At 41.4% G+C, this 22163-nt stretch overlaps 1 protein-coding gene across 1 annotated transcript in view; it reads right to left on the reverse strand.

The window, feature by feature from the left end:
- celsr2 (cadherin, EGF LAG seven-pass G-type receptor 2) overlaps positions 1 to 22163 on the reverse strand; it is a gene marked incomplete at its 5' end in the record, with an annotated part of 63958 nt that overhangs the window by 22744 nt on the left and 19051 nt on the right. The window contains 4 exons of the mRNA XM_080462231.1: positions 641 to 729; positions 814 to 929; positions 5424 to 5646; positions 17296 to 17997. Of these exons, the coding sequence (XP_080318357.1) occupies positions 641 to 729; positions 814 to 929; positions 5424 to 5646; positions 17296 to 17997 (1130 nt within the window). The remainder of the gene's footprint in view (positions 1 to 640; positions 730 to 813; positions 930 to 5423; positions 5647 to 17295; positions 17998 to 22163) is intronic.

A 22163-nucleotide genomic window follows, 5' to 3' on the forward strand; every position in this document is an offset into this window, starting at 1 on the left:
ATCTCTGCGAGATTCAACTCAACTTTATTTCTGCGGCACTTTAAAAACGACCTCCGCTGAAACAAAGAGTGTCGGCATCATGGTCGTTGATGAAGGTGACAAAACGCGCTGCCCAATAATAATGGTGAAAACATCAACAATAAAAAACAACAACCCAATAAAAAACAAAGTCTCATGCTAACATTCTCAGGAACCCTTATAATGAAGATTATATATTATATTTTTCTTATCTTCTTAAAAGAGGCAATAAAATTAGTATTTATTTATTTATTGCTCTTCCTGATTTATTTGGTAAATCAAGGAACTCAATCATGAGTTAAAACTTTGAACTTAAATAAAAAATTTTTTTAAATATCCTTATGATGTGCAGCCTCAGTTTATAAAACATTAATAGACCACAATTCAGACAATACACAACTTATATAAAAAAAAAATATATATATAGTCAATGATTTGCTATGCACATTATAAACAAATAACATAAAACATTTTTTTCATTTAGATAGAAAAGTTCTGGCTTAAAGACAGACGAGCTTAAACCCTTTTTTCCCCCCCAACGTCAAAAATGTGTTTTACAAAAGCCAAAATTTTCCTTTTTTACTGGGAAAACTAAACGTTTAAAAATGAAGGTCTTGCTCACCTTGTTGTAGTAGTGAACTTCCACTACATGCCACTGACCATCGCTGACGCCCCCAAAGATGTACGGAGAGACGGTGGTCTTTGTTTCACCTGAGGAACAAAACCGTAAATGACGGCACTTGAAACGAAAGCAGATTTGAAAGTTAACAACAATATGAGGGGTTTCTTTTTCACCTGCGGAGAAGGTGAGCTGAATCTGCTCGTTGATGATTTCCATGGCGATGAAGTCATGTTTCTCATTGAAGCGGCCGTTATAGAGTAACAGGCCGTCGGGCTCTTTGGTGGCAAACCTGAAAAAAAATAGGAGAATTTATTACAAATTGACAAATTCAATCCTGTTCATCCCGTTGAACAGGACACAGAATGTCACACACACACACACACACACACACACACACACACACACACACACACACACACACACACACACACACACACACACACACACACACACACACACACACACACACACACACACACATTATCCACACATGCATGTTATTAGACAGGAGCCCCTGGAGAAAACCCACACGTCACTCCAGCCAGAGATATTCTCAGCAAATCATAGATAAATATAAAATTCACAAACATACACACACAAAAATGTTTCCAAAAATGAAGCGACACTGTTGGCACAAATATATCTTGTGTAAATTACACGCAACACTTTATTCTGGGTGACATGCTGCTTTTCAGAAATGAACCTGGTCTCCAAATTTCCTTTTGACGCCACACACATTATCCTCGGGCTAAAAATACTGTCTTGTCCTTCAAGGAAGCACAGTACTGCTCACGGATACTCACTTTGAAGTATGAAGTACTATCACAAACACATTCTCTAGATTTAACAGATGAGGTCAATCATGAGCACAAGTCAGGGGGAAATAAAAAGTTGTTTTTTTTTCAGCTCAAACACAGTCAAAGGATCTGCGTGCCACGAATAGATGCAGAGCCACATGAAGTGACACACAACAACGCGGAGACCGAAAACTAGGGCAATGTTAACGGCGATGGGTGGGGGGGGCGGGGGGGGGGGGGGGGGGGGGGGACCCATTACTGAGAGTAAGGAGGGAGACAGTTCAGGATAATGACAACGACAGATTCAAAATATATTTCCTCATGGAGGAGACCGGAGACAGCTGCAGCGCCAGCCTCGGTTTCACATTACCACGTGCAAACCGAGTGTCCCCGGGCCGCCGCGTGGGATAAAGCTGGCATATTAATGCATATTTTAATACAAGTAGTTCAAAAGAGGGTTTTTTGGGGTTTTTTTTCCTCGGGATAACAGAATGTGGTTTATAAATAACACGCTGTACCTGTCAGCTGTGGTTTGTGGTCATAAGTAATTTGACTCTGTGGAAATGGGTCACTGGGATGTTTGAAAGTGTGTTATCGTAATAAAAGATCCAGCACTGACTAACACATTTATTCATCCTTCATCCCACCGGGGCAGCCGAGGAGAATGAGTGACTAACTGGCATCTGTATTTTATGTTCATTTATTCCATTTTCTTCATAAGAACTACATATTTTCTTCTATTTATTACTGCTATGCTCTTATCTATTCTGCCCAAACGAGTCTCTGTTAGAGGCATTTTCTCTGTCGAAAAAGGATGCCATTCATGCTTCCAAATATTTGTCAGACAACATGAGCAGTTACACCCCCCCATCCCACTCTTCAGGTCTGCAGGCTTGGAGGGTATACTGCACATGATGCTGTTTGCGCAGTATTCTTGAGCTGGAAAGCAGCCAGGGGGCATCGCACCACTGACCTGCTTACTGAGGAAAACGATAATCACGACCTCCGAGGAGAGAAAAAAAGAGATGCCGATGCTCCAGCGGATAAGAATGGAGAGAGAGCGGAGACAGTGCGGCCCGAGCTGCTTCTACACATGCAGCAAGGAACACAAAACGCCACGGAGCATTATTATCTGGGGTCTCCCGTCCTCGGTGGCCCTTCAGTCTTTGACGTATCGATTTAAAAGGCTGCTCCGCCTTGCCCCCCTGAGCCCTCTGAACTATAAGGGTAATCAGCCAGAACTAAACACTGACTTAACTGGCATCACTGTGTCACATTAGGCAGCCATCAGTAAAAATAACAACCAGTCTGCCCTTATGTATGAATCCTTGTCACGCTATGCTCACACGCTGCAGTGCATACGATGTGTGCAGAGGGAGGGGGGGGGGCGACGACCCTCTTATTGATTCTACAACCTCTAAGTGAGAAATAAAGACACTCAGACTCATGTGAGGTGAAATACTTCACATTACAAGCCTTCAGAGGTTTGCAGTACTTTCTCTAAGACTGAAATATGAAATATATACTAAAATAAGAACTCCTGGATTGATTTTGACTGAAGATGATCACAAAGGCCAAATATGAATCTTTTTATGGCTAAATTAATTATTCATCTCCTGTTTAAATAGCATCCCACTGAATCTGTGTTGATATGTTTTATGGTTTAGATGACAGTTTTTATTAGGTTAGTTTTTTTCTGCTTGTTGTTCCTTCATCCTTTTATATTTTTCTATTTTTATTAGGGTAACGGTTATTGATAGGGGGGGTTATATATAAGTCTCTTAGGCATCTTTACTCTTCTGCACAGTAAGATTTATTTCTTGTAATTCTGTATTGGATTCTTATTTTGTGCAACAAAAGAAAAAGTTATTGTTGGCATTCATGTTGAATGTGACCAGAAGGTCAACAATGTCCGATCACCGCATGTGTCAGTGGCTGATTTGCCAAATAAGCCAAGACGTTTCGGACAAACTCAGAATGGACTTTCACAGATAAAACAACAACCAGCAAAACAATGACGCTGGTGTCAAATGACTGACATTTGATGTGGCACAGCAGCTGACTTAGTGTTGTTGAAAGTCGGACTGAGTTGGCTTTTTTCTAAATAAGAGTGGAAAAAGCAAAAGAAGTTGTTTCAGACCAGATTAACATATTTAGAAATTATTTGAATGATGAGAATTATAATTTGATAATAAAATAAAACAATGAACAATGTCACAAAAAAATCTTCACATCACTTAAATCGTCTGTTTCAATTCTGAAGCATTTGACTGAAAACACAAACCACAAAAGCAGTAAAAAATACTTCAAACCCTGAAAACTTCAGCCTCACAGATTAACTGAGGTCTGAACAATACTGTCCAGCACGCACCTTCAGACTGATAATCTAACTTATCTCCCAGAATGACACAGTAATTCTCCACTTTTTAAAAAAAAACAACAACCTGGAAACCAAAATCACTGTATTCAGAAATGCTCCGTTGTCGCTGCTGATGTCATAACACTGTAAACTCTGGGTGAAATCTTCACCTTAATTGCAGCGGTCCACACCTAAAATTAGCCGGCAGTCTGAGTGAACACGATCCACAGTTTGAGCTCGGGCTCAGGTGACGCAGCCACTTGTTGAGCTCACCTGCCTCCAGCTCTCAGTATCGGCACTCTTCACAGCTTCTCTGACCTTCCAGTGAAATGGAAACCACTTTCAAAAACTGGTCTGAGCGGTTCCCCATCAAAAAGGCTGTCATCTGAACCTCGCTTAAAGAAGGGCCGAGTCAGTCAAGCTCACGGGGGAAAATCATTTAAACCGCCAGCCCATTGTCAGTGTGAGCACCTGCCAAGTTTGTCTACGGCGACAAAAAAAAATCACAATAAATTCGGGCAAGATGTCAGAACACGGTCCCTTTGGTAGCAGCCGAGCGGTGATACTTGTTGTGACAGATATCCAACAGCACGGACAGCTTTTATCTCTATTTTGTTTCGTTGCATGGAAGAATCCATGCAGGTCCGAGGAGCCTGCTGTGTTTGCATGTGTTCATGATTCACAGTTCATCTGCTCAGTTTTGAAACACCTCCCCCTCAAAAGCCACATTCTGATGATCAACCATGTATATGTGAAGCACCGAATGCCGCCCGGACTTCATTTACAAGAAATAAAAAATTCAAATAGGGCCGTCGCGTCTGTTTTCACAACCAACACACTGAAGTGACCCTGATGCGTCTGGTTGGCCTTGTGGTTTTGCGTTGTGTGGAAAAATGAAGGGGTCCTAAGCTGAAGTCTTTGCTATTTTTGATGAATGTGAATCACGCTTCAGATATCACCTCCAGCTCTCAGTGTAAGTGTTGGCGTTCGCACTGACGTCACCTCTCACGTGAAGGAAAACTTCTGTCACAACTGAAACTTTTCTTTCAGCCTGCTTGTGATCACCAGAACGGAACTGAGTGAGTCTTGCCTCTAATACACGTTGTGTGTGTTACGTTTATGTTATGTGACGTGGGGCAGTTTCATGGTTTAACAAATAGGATCTTGTTAAAAATGAAAGTGAGACTTTGCTGGAATCCAGATGAGAAGATAAAACGACTCACTCTTGCCTGCAGTACGTACATCCTATCCTGGCGTTATGTCAGCCTGCACCCTGAACCTACAGCCCCTTCAGCCGCAGCACTATTTAACAATATTTCTTTTACAGGCCGCTCCCCTGTACATACAGCTAACATGCACCACACTTTAGCTGTAGCGCTGTATTATTTATAGCTCAGGTGCTGTACTCTGATACTGAAGTGGCTCTACAGGAGATGGCTGGTGTTCAGTGATCCCATAATTGCTATCAAACACTATCATGGGGGGGGGGGGGGGTCAGTGTGTGTGGGACGTGCATGTATGAGTGGGGGTGTGGAGGTGGATGAAGAGTGACTCACAGAGAACAGGTAATGCAGGTGAGCTGCAGCATGTGAGCTGCAGCTCTTTGCAGGGAGGCGGGGTTGCTTACGTGAGCGAGAGGGTGAAGTGAAAGCGCTGGCGAAGGCCCTTGAAGGTCACGAAGGAGTGCGGGGGGAAGTTGCGCGTGGTCATCTCGCAGTAGGGCTTCTCGTAGCCGCCCGGCGGACACTCGCACTTGAATCCGCCGACCAGCAGGTTCACGCAGGAGCCCCCGTTCTTGCAGACCCCGGCGGCACAGCGGCCCGAGCGAGAGGACAGCTCGCACCGCTCTCCTGCAGAGGGACGGAGGCGCAGGACAGTGGAAAGAAATGAGGATTAATATCATCTGTGACAAGCAACCTCACCTCAGGTCTCACCGTCTGGGATTTTACGCTGCTATGTGCTCTCTTCCCGTCACTGCAGCTTCCTATATGTGCCACTGAAGAAGTGTAACATCCTCCACCTCGTTTCCGTGAAGGATAAACTTTGAAACATGCAGGAATGGATGCAAAATAAATACTGACACCGTTGACAAAGTGTATCACAGAAAATCTTGACTTTACAATATAGGCAGCGGTTTCTCCCCGACACCTTCTGCAGTTTCAATCTCTTTTTTCTTTCACAATGTCACAACCAGCGTGACTCCTTTTCCTCTCTCTGGGGAAAAAAAAGCCTCAGCTTGTGCAGCATTCATATTCAGAGGAACGACAGGGCGGCTGTAAAGCAGTGAGCTGGAAGTGTTTGTGCATTCAGGCTGTGAAGCTGTCCAACCAAATGAGAGCAGTTTCTGCCGACAGTGATGGCTCGCGATGATTGCTTTCTGCTTTCTCACACCTTATAGTCAATAGGACAGTTCATGTTTTTATCATGAGCCATCCGGGGGGGGGGGGGGGGAGACCACCTCGTGAGCAAGCCACAGCAAGCCATCAAAATGTACAGAAATTCTCTCGCAAAAGGTAAAGTTATAATAAAGCTCATTAAATGATCCCTCAATGACCGCAAAAGGTTAAGAATAGGACTGCGCCTCGAAATAATGAGCATACACTACAGGTTATTAAGACTTTTCTGTACAAGCAGATGCATGAATGGAAAAATTTTAAATGTCAGGGTGACCCATCTTTCTCATTCACAAATGCAGCTAATTCTCATAAAGTAAGATGAAAATAAAGAATGAACGTGTAACGATAAGACGTCTCAGTCGATCTCAGCTGACTGATGGACAGGCTCACCAGTCCATCGCAGGGCAAACATGGAAACACTCACATCTACAAATATGAGCCATTTAGAGTCTGCAGCTAACTTAAAAGGCATTTTTATTTGGACTTTGGGAAGAAAGCAGAAATAGCTGGAGAAAATCTCCTCAGAACGTGGACATTCATCGTTCCACTGTACTGCCTCACATTACATTTCAGTGGTGTTACTGTAAAAGATATTAGGTGAACTGACTAATGGAAAGAATTTCAAAACACATCAATAGACAAATTATTGATGATATTTGACACTAATGTCGTTCCGAGGCTTCGTTCTCACGCAGCTGGTCGGCGCTGCTCGTCTGGAGCGTCGGGATAAAGACTCTCCAGCAGCTCGGAGGTGAGACTGCTCTCTCGCTCTCTCGCTCGCTCACTCTCTCATGTGTGAACAGAGATTTGTGTGAAAGCGACCCAGTCAGCGGTGCAGACGTCTTTTACTGTCTGACACTGACTGATGCACAAACAGCCCACAGCACTGATACACACAGTTTTTATTCACTCCCTCACTATTAATCACTTCATTCACAACCCGCTGAGAGCAAGCTTCTGAGTTTTATTGCTGTTGTTAGGAAACGTCTGTTCAGTCAGACGATAATGACTTAAAATATTCATCGATATCGTCCCGGACCACAGAGGTCATGATGCACATTCAACTTTTAGCAGTTTGGAATAAACCATTTCATTAACATGTTTATTTGTACTGTAGAATAGGATACAATCAATCTCTCTTATATAGTTATGAAAGCCTGTTCAGCAGAAAGCAAAGCAAAGCAAAGCCCTCATATGATATCAAATGTGTTTTATTTCTACAAAATGTATATAATTTTTACTCTTTAATCTGATTTACCTTCACTTTTCTCCCTCCTGTTCTGGCATCACAAATACCACTAAGTAAATTCAGTTCATGCTCTGCAGATCAGCAACACGGTTGCTGTGTTCAGCTGGTTTATTATCTTCTGCTGCAAAGTTTCCCTTCATCTTAATACAACCGACAGTTTTACCAATTGTAAGAACCTGATAAATATCACTTGTATTTTCATCAGTTTATGCAGTTAGAACTTATAAAAAGAACGCACTCAGGTCTAACAAATTTAAGACGATGAAAACACATGTTTACCCGGGCCTTTATCGTTTACTGTGGTGTTCAGTTACATGCTGTTAATACACATTTAAAATTTGCATGGTGCTGCGATTGTGTGTTATTCAACAGTGATGCCGGTCTACAATAAATTGGTTGTTACTGTGTTCTAAGGTTTATAACACTGACAATTTTCCATATACCGCACAATAACTTCACGGGAGCAACATTGTGAACTCTGGACAGTTTATTCATATTAAAATATTCCCTTTCACATCTTATAAATATATATTGAAAGCTAACAAGGGGTTAGTGCTACGAGCCAGTGACGAATTGGTTATACAGTTAAATAATCAACTCGAAATAACATCATACTGATTTTTGTGTCTTTATGGCAAGAAAATTGTCCACTATAATGTCTATGATGTCTATTACGGGGTGATTGTTTAGTTGTAGTAATATCTAGATTATAATTAGATCAATTCATGCCACACTGGATAGAATTAAATGGTAAAGCTCTATAGATTCATAGAGTAGTGGATGATATAATTAGATGTACAAACAGGAACCGAGCATCTCTGCTCCATAAGACTCCATCCATTGATTAGCCATTTCAGCTAATTACTGGAAATGAAGGGAACAACGGGTGGTTGATTGTGGTTGATGTAATGAAGGTGTTGTGGTTTACCTTTTCAGTAGATGAATGACGTGAAAGCCCTTTACTTAATCCTGTAACAAATGTTTAAAAATTTATAATTTTTGCCAGTTTTTCAGTTTCCAATGGTGTTCATATCCCTCGTATATCTTTACAGTACAAAAAGCCATGGAATGTTAACGCAGTGCTGCAGCAGCGACAAGCTGTCAAATCCCGCAAGGCACAATGACGTACTTTATTCCCCGAGACTGCGTCGACTATCACAGGAAGATTATCTGCTCTCAGATAAGTGGGAAAAAAATTACTACTACTGTGCAATCGCAACAAAGGTGCCTTAAAGTTTTATAAATCTCTGGCATTAATTGCTTCTTTGCATTGAACAAATGCAGTTCACAGTTAACCTGAACTACACATAGAGGAGGAGGAGCAGCAGCCCACTGCCACCAGCTGACTTGTTGGGGCTTAAGGATCTTGCTGAGTGATCCACAGTAGAAACCTTTTACAGATCTGTGTGTTTTTCTTTTGTTTTACTATTTTCAGGGTGTTTTAAAAGGAAAGAGAATTTGGTGTCCTTGCCACCGACACAAGCAATAAATAAAAGTTAAATGGTAATCTGGAGAGCAACAATTAATAGTAAATGTAGTGGAAAAATAAGATCAAGAGAGAGAGAGAGGGACATAAGAAGTATTATGACAGTATGTCCTGGTCTGAAGTGGTTTGTGAAGTTATGGTGTGTCAAAGTGCCATTTCTCGGCACCACTCTGGTTGAAATGGAGTATAATGGCTGCCTTGTCCTGTCAGACTGTAACTATTAGATTTCATGTTCGTGTTGAACTCTCCTGATGACAAACAGCCTCTGCTGGCCAGCAGGTGGTAAAATAAAGCCTTTCTGTAGCAGTGCTGCCTTCTTATTAATTCAGTGACTCGCTGTAGGCGAATAAAGTTCATGTTGCTTTAGGCAGTGGACAAACATGACATCAGCAAACAGAGAGGTAGTAAATAAAGTCGCAGTGAATTTGAAATATTTTCCTGCCAAAACGGTATTCATCAGATGTTTTTGGTGCCGGTGTTCTTCCTGCCTGGTGGCGCCCTGCGGGACGCCTCCGCCACAGGTGCTTCGAACAGCAGCTTTATGTTACCAGGTGAGCAGCACACCGGGGCGGGAACAATCCCACAGCACGTCCCGATCAATAATTCAAACACGTCTCCTCTGCTCTATTTACGCCCCTATATATAAGTCCAGCTCAGTGCCCACACTCTGTGTTTGCTGCCAGCATGAATCATTAAGCAGCAAATCGCTCAGACACCTCGGAGAGACGGCTTTTATTTAGACACCTAGAGACACTTTGCTTTTTAATTGTAGGCCTTTTTTTTTTTTTTTTTTTTTAGTGAACGCCTGTAAACATGTACCAACAGAGAAACATTTCAGCTAATAGATGTAATCACAGTCAAAACAATAAAATGTTTATATGAAAAACAGACTGAAATAGACTGTAGAGGATTCTGGATGACGTACATTTATACATGAACTGTACGTATGTAACGTTGTGAACACATGTAAATATTTAATAATTGTTATGATCTGCATGTCTTCAATAAATCATTTCATTTATTCATTCATTCATTATAAATTGATAAGCAAAAACAAGGGGAAGCAAAACAAAGCGAACCTATAAACCAAATATCTCTATTAACTGTGTGGATTTCTTGATAAACACGCTGAGTTTTAAACCCGTCAGTGTGGCAGATATCGACACTAGATGATGGAACATTAAGCAACAAATCAATCAAAAAGGTAAATGCAGAGTTTTTGTCCCTTTGGTTGTTTGTAATGAGCATATTGTAAGTACAATACACGTGTGGCTGCAGTAACAGCGCACCTCCCCTCTGTGCAGGCTGCTCCTTGTAGAAGACATTTCCACAGAGATCTCCAGCCTGGTGATTCTCAGCTGCCAGGTAACAGAGGAGCATCATCACTCCTCTTCCTCATTGAAACGGAGTGGGTGGATCCCTCCAGACACACCAAAAACACAGCACAGGTAGGCTGCAGGAGTGAGATCTGCTCTCTCTACAGTTCATACAAACACAGATCCTGTGTGTCGCAGTGGAGGAGGCCAGTGTGAAGATATGTATAAAGCTCCAGCTATGCAAGTAAAACCACTCAGGATTACGAAGGCGAATAATCCGATGAGGTGATCAATAATCCTACAGAAACATGACCTCTAGCTGTACCTTGGATCGGAGCTTCCCATCACATTACAGGTCAGCTGAGGCCTGAAGACAAAACGCATCTGAATGCCTCTCACCCTCTGACACATCAATAGAGACCGTAAAGGAATATTCTACCACAGAATACCAAGAGTACCAGGTTTCTGTAGCATGCATGTTTACGAGCTTAACCTGCATGAAGTCAGTGTAGGAGAAAGGTGGATGGATCAAAATAAAGCTTTAAATCATCCTTCAATAATCGAGTACTTGCAACAGCAGAAATATATTAATAAAACCTTCACAAATATACAACAACTGTAGGTAACACAGGATGTGATCCGAAGATGTGTTGACATCTCATGAAATTATTTTAATCACAGAGGGATAAAATATAACTTCCTCTTCGGTTCATGTCATGTAATAATGGACCTTAAATATACTGTATATAAGCCTGTCACACCTTGTCACTGTTGCTGCACTACAGCTTATTCTACCATTTTAGAATTTTTGTTTTCAGTATTTCAGTACATTTTTGATTTGATCACAATTCAATTGTCATCTATTAAATGCAATAATGGAAACCCCATGTAAGCATAGCATACAAAAATCCCATACACAAATGCAAATGTTTCTGCATGACTCCATGGGTTAAATAATGTTTCTTCATCCGTGCTCTAATAATTCAGGTGACAATTACAATGATCTAATCACTACAGGGTTACTTTTTAATGCTGGCATGTTCTGGCCTCTTTTTACATAAAAACTATCCCAGTGGAGACTTTCTAGTGGCCTATTAATGAAGAAGCATAACACACACAGTAAATATAATTAAAGTTAGATATTTCCAAACTGTTTCTTTCTGGTGACGCTGCCGTCTTTCTGCATTTATCGACTGTCGAATTAAAACAAAACTGAAAATATACAATCCTTGTCATTTCAACACAGCGATGCACACAGGTTTTACAGTTGGGAATCAGAATTCACTTCTGTGCTGAGCTCAAGTATTTTATTAAAGAGGAGAATCTCTCTAACAACGTCGTGCTGATTTTATGATTTCAAAAAGAGTACATGTGTTTGGCAACATTTTGATTCACTCCCCCTCCTCGAGGGAAATTGTAGTGGCTTTCAGCATTTGGCAGGTGTTCATTTCACTAGTGTGAGGTTGTTTGAGTGTGAACATTTGCCAGTTTTCATTCCCAACCATGTCTGAACATTCAGAGCTCACAGGACAAATTAACAAAGAAGAGAGAGAGAGAGAGAGAGAGAGAGAGAGAGAGAGAGAGAGAGAGAGAGAGAGAGAGAGAGACGCAGGTCAACAGTTAGCTGAGAACGATCACCGCAAACACAAACAGGAAGCTGTCGATGATGTCGATTAGTGTTTGAAAAGACTGTTTGTTTTAAGAGAAAAGTGTGAGAACTAAAAGCAGGATGACGTCTCGTTGTTCTACAGAGTGACTAAGACGAGTCAAATCATTCAGTCCGTCCCTCTAAAGAGCTGCAAAGATGATGGCTGCAATGTTTTTTTTTTTTTTTTTTCATTTTTCTTTTCATTTTTCTTCCTGTTACCATCTGGTAACGCCTACGGTCCAACAGTTTCCCAGTACACACACGTACACACTCACACACACCATTAACACATAAATATTCCACAGATTGTCGGTGCACCTTTCTTACACACATAATTGCAGCTATTCGGCACTTAACCACCCACCCCAGCCACACAGGGAGGGTGCAATTTAGCACTCCTAACACACACACACACACACACACACACACACACACACACACACACACACACACACACACACACACACACACACACACACACACACACACACACGGTTTGTTTTAATGCCTTGCAGGGATTCACTTCTAGTTGTTACTTTTGCCATAACTACTACTTGTCTAATAGTAACCGTTCCCTCTTTACCCTGACATAACCTTTTGATCCATTTTCTTTTTCTTTTCATTTACCTTAACGTACTTTTAACCTTGGTCCGACCTAAAAACCAAACCTTTACTGAAAAATGTAAATGTAATGCTTTTTGTAGGAAAGACATGTGCATGTGGTGTCACTTGTTACATTTTAATACCGTAGAGGCGGATGTGCTGGTGGAGGACATTATCAGCCATACCAGAGGATATACATTTGAATGTTGAAAATCAAAGAAAAAAGATAAATGTGATGTGGGAGATGATTATAATTTGAAGCAGAATGAAGAACCAGTTGAAAAGGAGGATGCCTCAACATTGAATATGTTGTGCTGATTTGTTTAAATCAAACAACAAATGATATTTTGTTTCTTGAAGATCCAGTTTTGTAGTGATGCCTGAAAGAAAGGTACTTCAATGAAGAGCAATACATTTTCTTTCAAAATGTTTTACCTGTCCTCTATGGTCTGTACTGATAGGCCAGTGAGAATCAGGAGGCGGAGCCAAGAGGGTTTAGGAAGGAGCAGGGAAGTGAAGTGGAGGGGAGAAGACGCTGGGAACTCATGAGCAAAGAGAAGCTTGTTTTTGTCGTGACTTTCATTTTGCAACACTGGCAGCCCCTCTCACCGATTTCACCAAAAAATCAGCTTCTACAGTGATTTGGGTTCCAATAATAAAGTCCTACTAATCACAGTTGTGGAAGGCCAGCTTAGAAAATGCTTCGCACCGCATTAACGACACCATTTACAACTCCTCTTCATACCGGTTAAAAGCAGACATCATACACAACGCAAACGTTTTCAGACCTTGTAAATAAAATAGCTTTTTTTTTGGACAATCTGGACGACATGCGTGATGTTCCATATTTGTAAAGTCAATAATGTGTGTTATTTTGTGTGTGTCTGTCAGGCATGTGCATCAGGTGCATCGCATTAGTGGATCAGCCTCCATGCACGTGCACCCATTACCAAGTTTTTATATGGACGAACCCTCGGTAGATCAGGCCCTAAGAGCCTAACCATAATGTTAACCTGTTGAAACTCTAACCTCAACTAACCACATCTTGGCCACTAAAAATATGCAGAACTTTCCAAAGTCAAGGATTTTGATCCCGACATGGAAGATCTTTCACTACACCTGCAGTGTGCCGTCAGGTTTTTGCACCTCAAGATGTGAGAAAAACAAGGTCAAACATTCTCTCCAGGGACAATCCATTGACTTAAATGCATTTCCTGTGAATTAACACACACACACACACACACACACACACACACACACACACACACACACACAGTAAGCACTGATGAACCCGGCGCTGACTGAAGAAGAGCAGTGGGTGTTGTATATCACAGTTAAACACATCTAATAAAAGCTGTCTGCGCGACCTCGTTTAATCAAACAGTCTGACGGTGTGATTCAAACATCAGCTCCAGAGACACATTCAGCCAACACAGTGAGACCAGTCCGCCACGTCCAACGGCGTCGGAGTCTAAATCTCTCTAATGCTGCCCACTGTGGGAGAAAAATACACCCACTCCACCCACTCCTTCGTTCTCCCGCTCTGCCCTTCTCTGCTGATTCACGTTAAAAGCAACTGCAGTTCAGCTCCAACACCCACAGCTGTGCCATAATACGTAAGTGCCACTCAACCTGGACTCTGAGCCCACGCACTCAAATGCCGACACTATTTTGAGGATTCATAAACAGCTGTATAAATAGGTGAGAAAAGAAGAAAAAAAACCTTTCAGTGTTCAAAAAGACATATGGAAGGAAAAGCCATTACTGAGTTCACGAAGGCTACCGCGTGACTTTTAGCAGCGTCTTTACCTGAAAGCCTTTTCAAGTGTGGCTTTCGGTGGATAAAGTCATTATTTTCTTGCTGATGAAAAAGAAAAGGAGAATTCTAAGTGGTCCTTCAACAGGTCTGTTTTCCGCTTGTTGAAGTATCTTCTCTACAACAGCGGAGGAATGGACCAATAAGTATGGAATAAACAGAGTCGGACTAATCTAATCTGACACACTTTATTCCACTAACCATTGAAAATGTTTAATCCCTTTAAATCAATTATAATACTGTAGATTTGAACTGATGAATATAGATAGGTAACGGTGCTTTTCTGTGAATTTGTATCATTGAATCACATCGTGACACATTATATGTCAGGCTTCATGCAGGAAGTGGAATATTATGTTGCTTTACTCCAACAAAAAAACAAGTTGTTAAGAGAATAGTCATCCATCTTCTATACCGCTTATATCCTATTCAGGGTAGCTGGAGCTAATCCCAGCTGACTAAAACCATCTAACACTGGACAGACGCCAGGCCATCACAGGTAAAGAGTGATCACAAGAACAAATCTAAAAATCAAGACAATCTTTTGGTTGCAGAGTGATGACTTCAAGTTGAGCTTCGGCTCCATGAGACGCTTTCTTCACTGCTGCTTCCTCCTGTTTTATGTTAAAGTGCTTATTTCTTGTGTTTTCGCACTATTTGTGAAGCACAATATATATTCTGATGCTTGTATATGGTGTTTAGGTGGCTGGACAAGTGTGAGGTCACATTCACCTTTAACCTTTGACCTTTAAACCACTAAAAGTCAGTTGCAGTGAAAGGAAGTAAATCTGTATGAGGGTTCATACATGTACATTTATAAATCATTCATGTGCATAATTGATAAACATGTACCATATGAGGTTACAAACTACATATTTACAGCTGACACATAACAGAGGGCGGTACAGTTACCCCATAAACACGAATAACTACCGTGGTGTTTCAAAGACACGCTAAAACTCCCACTCGCATCAAAAAGTCATAATGTGACCCACTTAACCTCTCAACAAAAAGATGGGGCAACTACCCTGAAATTCATATTGCATAAATTAGCATACATTTGCTCTATTTCTCTTTAAACTCCTTTTCAGCTTCTCCCCTTTTCCCTTCCACCATAAACCCACTGAGCAGACAGTATTTAACCCTTTGAGGATGTGAATAATTTCTAGAGCAATGAATAAATAACAATTCCTGCTGTAATAAATTAATTGATTTTTTGGGGGGAGAAAATTAATGCTGCTGTCCTCTCCTTTTCACTTTGTGATGTTTTTAATAATTCTTTAATCTTAGGTGTTTTAACCAAGCAGGCATTTCAGAGCTCCATCTGTAAGCATCTACAATTAATCCTTTCCTTCCTTTGCTCCACTCTGCAAAACTACAGCATAAAGAGAAACTGCTCTTGTTTTCTTTCCTTCATCATCATCAGCTTCGTGAACAGGCAGGAAAAACATTGCTCTTCTATCCATCTCCTCCAGTGTTTTATTTCTATGTGTTTCTATCTCCATATCTACCTACTTCCTGCCTTTTAACATTCAGAAACGTGAACCGGTGCTTTTCGGGATCATGTTTGTTCATTAGCGTCTGATGTGGATTACTACGACAGGGACACATCAAATCAATAACTCATCACTCAGTCTTTGTCCGCTGAGCAGTGGTCATTAGTGGAGTGGACAGTCTGTGTCTATAAAGAGCCTCGTTCAATAAGGAGCTGAGGACGAGACAGATGCAGACATTAAAGCCCCCATGGGATCTTTGTGGAGAAATGAACATTTGGGAGGCGACGTGTGAGCAGCTTGGCAGAAATCGTGCCCTTTCACCTTCAAGGAGAACCAAACACTTAAGGACAGATTTCCTTTCTTTTTTATTCAGCGGGATCTCATAGAGTCTGAAAATGTATAATATAATGCGAGTTCTTTATGAAACACAAAAAATCAACGTATAATAAAGTATGAGTGTTACTTTGCTTGTCAAAATATCTTCTTGTTTAACCTTATGATACCAATTTATCAATATATGTGATTGAATCTCAATAAAAGAACAACAATCCTTTTTCATGTGTTTATTATTTGTTGTGAGATTTTTCTTTTTTTTTGAGAAATGCATTTTGAGGGTTATTATTTCAACACAATATGACCTGATGGTGGCTGCGGTGGAACAGTGGTCGTGTTTCCTCTGGGTACTCCGGTTTGTAGGTGTGATTGTCGCTCTGTTTGTCTTGTGATGGTCTGACGGGTCGGACTCTGCCTTTGACGATAGTTAGTCGGACTTGGTTCCACCAGCCTGTGTTCTATTATTCTGACTTGTGCACAAAACTTTTTTCGGAATCATTTGTAGTGAATTATCTATTTTACCTGTGAAATAACTGGTAATACAACCAGGACAACTGCAACAAGCAAAAAAAAAAAAAACGTTTACTCGTGTAATAAAAACCTTGGGACAGTAATGTGACCTGACTTTAAATTAAAACATCAGGAAAATCCATAGGCTGACATGTTGTCTTTGTTTAGAAGATAAACAACACAACTAAACCTTTTAGTTCAGCATGAAACGCAGAATTAAGAATTAATTAAATAAGAAGCATTTCTCTTGTTTTTAGATGCTAAATTACTACTTTTTGTCTTAGAACTTGATATATTTGGAGGCGTACTAAGTCTGAACTGAAAAGTTTCACATCTCTGACACAACACTGCTGAATGTCGGGTCACAACCAAATACATCATAGCCTCATCAGCAAAAGCCTCATAAAAGATTACGTTGGAAACAAACTATAACAAAAAAATAAATACTTCTGTCCACTTCTGTATTATTTAGTAAAACATAGTGGAGCAAATATGTCATATGTTCATGTCAGAGCAGAGTCTGTGAATTCAAAGAGAGATCAGATACTCCAGCTTCCTCTGTGTACATCACATATTTGAACACACCATGAAGAGGACCGTCTGGTCAATGAAGCTATAAATTGATTAAAAATGAAAAAGATCTCACCTGTGTAGTCCTCAAAGCACTCGCAGGTGAAGCCTCCCTCTCGGCTGCGGCACACGCCGTGAGGTCCGCAGGGTTTGGAGTAGCACAGGTCGATCTCAGTCTCACAGTAGTCTCCCGTGAAGCCGGTGGGACAGCGACAGCGCAGCCCGGCGATAGGGTGGATGGGTCTGAACAGGATGGTGTCGGAGGCTACAAAGGGAGCCAGACTGTCGAACTTGAGCACAGACACACACTTCATGTAGTTCTCGCAGGGTTCCCGCAGGCAGATGTTGTCGTCAAAGGGGAGAACCTCCTGAGAGGAGATCTGAGCGAGGAGGCTGCGGTTCAAATACAGCCTCTCCTGGAGTTCCTCGGAGCAGAAGAACTCCCCCGTCTCAAGACCCCTGCCGGGCCGGTCACCTCCGTGTGAGACCCCCCCGGGACGCTGGTGCCCCTCCCCGAACACAGGCACCGCCACGGACAGGCTGACATTGAGGATGCGAGCGCTGACGTCCGTGTCGTCTTGGATGTTGAAGATGACGACGTCCTCGGGAGCGGCGGACAGGACGCGGGCCACGCCGTCCAGGAACTGTGCGAGCAGCAGGGACAGGAAGTGCTCCTGGGAGGTGTTGGCGAGTCGTAACGTGATGCTGTTGGACAACATCTCGTCGGTGATGATGGTGACCTGGAGGAGGCACTGAGCTGACACTGAGTGGATTCCATCTGAAACAGAGAGCAGGGGGGAAAGAAATCAAACCACTGACTGATAAAGTCTTTAATGTGCAGCTGGAAAGGACGAAAAGGAATCCAACTGCTGTGACCTGAGTTGTGTTCTCACACCAGTGCACTGATGCGCAGTGACTAAAACCCCACACTTTTGTATTTTTCTACAACCGTGGGGACAAAATGTTCACTTGCTGCCTAATATAGTCAATCCTAAAACAGGCACTTTGTAACAGAGAACATCTGCTTTATTTCCTCACCTCCTCCTGACTAGTGGAGCTGCAGTGCCTGTCACCATAATCAGTAGGATTTATTGACAAGATGAATATGAGTCCATTAGACTGTTCAATCACATTAAGCATATTATATTTCTATATTTCTAAATTTCCAGAGCAATTTTATCCAACAGTACAGGTAGTTTTTTTGGTTTGTTTGTTTGCAAAAATTACACTCAGGGCCTGAATCGCTAAAACACTGTGGAAAGCCTGCTCACCTGAACAGATTGTGATTTCAGTTTGTGAATGATCAAGAATAACACTATTACTGAAGAATAGAATAGAATAGAATAGAATATCAATCTCAGAGGGAAATTCTGTAAACCAGAAAAACCCACTAAACTGATGTGTGTTATTTTGCATGTCTGTCAAACTCAATCTATTTCCTGTTATTAGATCATCATCCACATGTGTGTGCATGCAAAATAAAGTTATCTCCATTTTTTTTTTTTTTTTAAGCACAAACGCACGAGAGTAGATCAAATGTGACGGAAACCAGTCCTCACTCACACACGGTGCACCTGTGACAGCAGGTCAGATGCAGGTCGATGCAGGCGGATGTTGGAGGGTTTATGCAGCTGTCACTCTGGACTTAAACAGAGGAGCAGTGAAGCTCTTAATGTCACCGCGGAAAGAGCCGAGGGTCACAAACTGAAGGAAAAACACCTACAACTGTGCAAAAATGAGACTTTGATGAATATAATAACGAGCCTTTTTACACCGTGTTCTTGGCTCCGAGGGGTGTTTTTTTCGAGTTTTGAGCTTGAACAGATATGAGATGTATGCCAAGACTAAGAGAGAACAAATCCATGTTTCCTTTCAGCACTTTCCAACTTTCTAATCAGCAATTTCACGCCTGTATTCACAGCTCATTCTTTGCTTTCTTTGTCCGGAAGCAAAGATGCTGCTCCATTATACGTGCCGCACTGAGAGCCTTAAATACCACACTCACCCGGTCAAGCATTCCTCTCATCTATAAATCTCCTGTTTTCAAACCAGATCCTTCTTTGAGGTTTGAATGGATTTTCCCTAAAAAAAATGTCTTGTTGTACAGCTTTCTCTGTACAGTAAATTATTAAGTCTTTATTCCTCAACAACAATCTTTAACAGAGTCTTTGCCACCAGCAAATAAAATGTATATGAGTCAGTTTCATCATGTTGCATCACACTATAATCTGCTGGGCAAACATATCACAGTTCATATTTACAGCGAATTACGATTTTACTGAGCATATTTTATTGCTTGTTTTTTTCGCTGTAACCTTGCCCACAATAAAGTGAAACAGCTCTTCAGCATGTATGAGGTGAAAGTCACTGACAGTTCACAGTAAGTGCACTGCTCGCTCAGGAGTAATATTATAATGAAAACAATCTGAACAAGAAGCAAACAGGGCGGTCACCTATGTGATTAACAAGTACAAAGCCAATTGATTTCTGTTTATTTCAGATTGGATGTTGTTCCAAAACCCAGACATCTTTTTTTTTTTTTTTTGGACCAAACAACTAATGAATTGATATAAAGTCCTAAAATTAAAGTGATGGAATTAAAAGCTAGAAGTCCTAATTAGAAACCTCAGGTATGCGCCTAAGAAGGCGAGATTTCAGCGTTTAAGGTTTTGGCTAAACAGCGACTCCTGCGGCCACTCGAGGAGCCGTCGAGACTTTTCTCCTTCAACAGGGAGCTCACATCCTTTTGTCTTCGCAAAGTTTCATATTCTCCCTTTAAGGTCATGGCGGGAGGCCACTGTCATTTTGTCTAAGTGCCCTGCAGGATTCTGTAGCCTCAGGAGCAAACACAAAACAGGCTTAATCAAATCAAATGTGTCATGAAAACAAGCCCCGGCCTCTCCCTCCAAAATCATCAATGGGACGCTTTGTTTGTGGCGTCTGGACGCCGGCCAGAGAGCAGAACCTGTGAGCAGAACTCACACAAACAGCACTGCCCAAAGTTACCAGATCTCTGGTTTGGCACCGGGCAAGTTTAAACACAGAGTGCCAAGGGAAGAGGGGGAGGAAGAGAAGAAGGGGGGGGGTCATAGAGGAAGTGAGACAGAGAAGCATGTTTGACACGGCTTTAATCCTCCAGCTTTCAGTCAAGCGCTTCCAGCACAGTAATAATACAGGGCCTTAGGAGAGGAAGTGGGGACAAATCAAAGCACAGGCACAAGCAGGGTCGCTGCACTAATTCACACTTTACTGTAAACACACACACACACACACACACACACACACACACACACACACACACACACACACACACACCTGTGTACACAAGAATGTGAGAAGCGACAAACAACAGCAGGTCAGACTTTACTTTCACACAGTAATAATTCAATAGTTTAATATGTTGTCTGATCATTAAATCATTTAAGGTTGTATTTTCCAGCCTGGTGGTTGGTAGGATACAGGCCAAAGGGGGCCACAAGATTCAGACAGGGAATCATTTGTTTGGTATCATGTTTTCTTGTTTCGATGAAAACTGCTGAATTCTAATTGTGATTTAATTGGAGCTTCTCATGAGTCACTGAGACATTATGTGCCATGTGGAGGATGGATTGATGCCTCTGCTCCCTTTTGAGGCCAAGTATTCCTTCCCAAGACAAAATGATAGACAATTAGGAACAATTTCCATCACAATTTTGCAGTGTGTCTTCAAAGCACTTATTTTAGTGAGTAAGAGTGAAGAAACTTGAAGATAGGTCATTCTTAAAGCTCATGAAGAAGCTGAGGTGGCCATGATTTAAGTCATGATTTAAATGATCATCAAAGCCACTTAAACAAAAATCCATAAATAATTTTCACAGTATTAACTGATCCATAGCCGACTTGATTCAAGTTCAAACCAATTATTGTTTGATTATGGCTTCAGAGAGCTTTTCTGACACAACCACACTTCAAACCTCATCTTACGATTTTGTTGACTGAACGTCACCTTCAGCGGGATTTAACTTTCATGAAAGAAATGCTTCATTAAACTTAATATTTGTGAACAAACGGGATCATTGAAACTGTGACCTGAAAGACCTCGACTCAGGGTTCCGGCAACTTTCAGCAAAGTCTCTAATAATCTCCTTAATTGAATGAGGTCAATTGAATAACTCATGTCACAAAAGACATGAGTTATTCAATTGTATTGAAATGAAACTGCCTTTTAGGATTTGAGTGTTTTTTTGGGGTCATTTTTCCACATGCAAAAGCTCCACTAAACACAAAACCTTATTGTTAAACAGGCCAGAAAAATCACCATGGACTCAGATCCCTGAACTGTCCAACCGCCCAGTGATCAGGAAAGCCACCCTGATCATAGAGGACTCCTCCCATCAGGTAAACACTTCAAAGTCCTTCTGACCCGCAAAAACACCTACAAAAAATCCGTCATCCCAAATGCAATAGCCACTCTAAACAAAATGAAATAAGAAATCAGACTGCACATATATATATATTTTTTTCTTTTTTTATCGGCTACTGTTTCCTGTTTCCGTTTATCATTTCCTTTGTAGCTTAAGTGTGTTTTAAATATGGATTGCATTTTATTGTTTGGGAGCCTTGTTAAAGAAAGATTTCTGTCACCGCTTGGTGCAGACAATAAAGTTTATCTATCTAAATGCTGCTGCTGCACAGTGAAGCACTGTGGTTTCACTTTTTCATACTAGTGAGAAAAACATTTAAGATGATGCAGAGAAGCTTTCTAACGTTTGTAAACAAACAACAATCTACTCTCAGCCTCAGCCAGTTTTCTCGTCAGCTATTCAAGCCATACAATAATTGATACTCTGCAGCAACAGTAGCCAGAGAAAGAAAAACCCTGCTTTGAATACGAGGCCGGGTTCTTAAAGGTTAGGCCATGTATAAGGACAGACATCGCCTTAATTATGTCCTCTGCCAATTCAC

This window comes from Lipophrys pholis (genome assembly GCF_963383615.2).
Source record: "Lipophrys pholis genome assembly, chromosome: 4".
NCBI lineage: Eukaryota > Metazoa > Chordata > Actinopteri > Blenniiformes > Blenniidae > Lipophrys > Lipophrys pholis.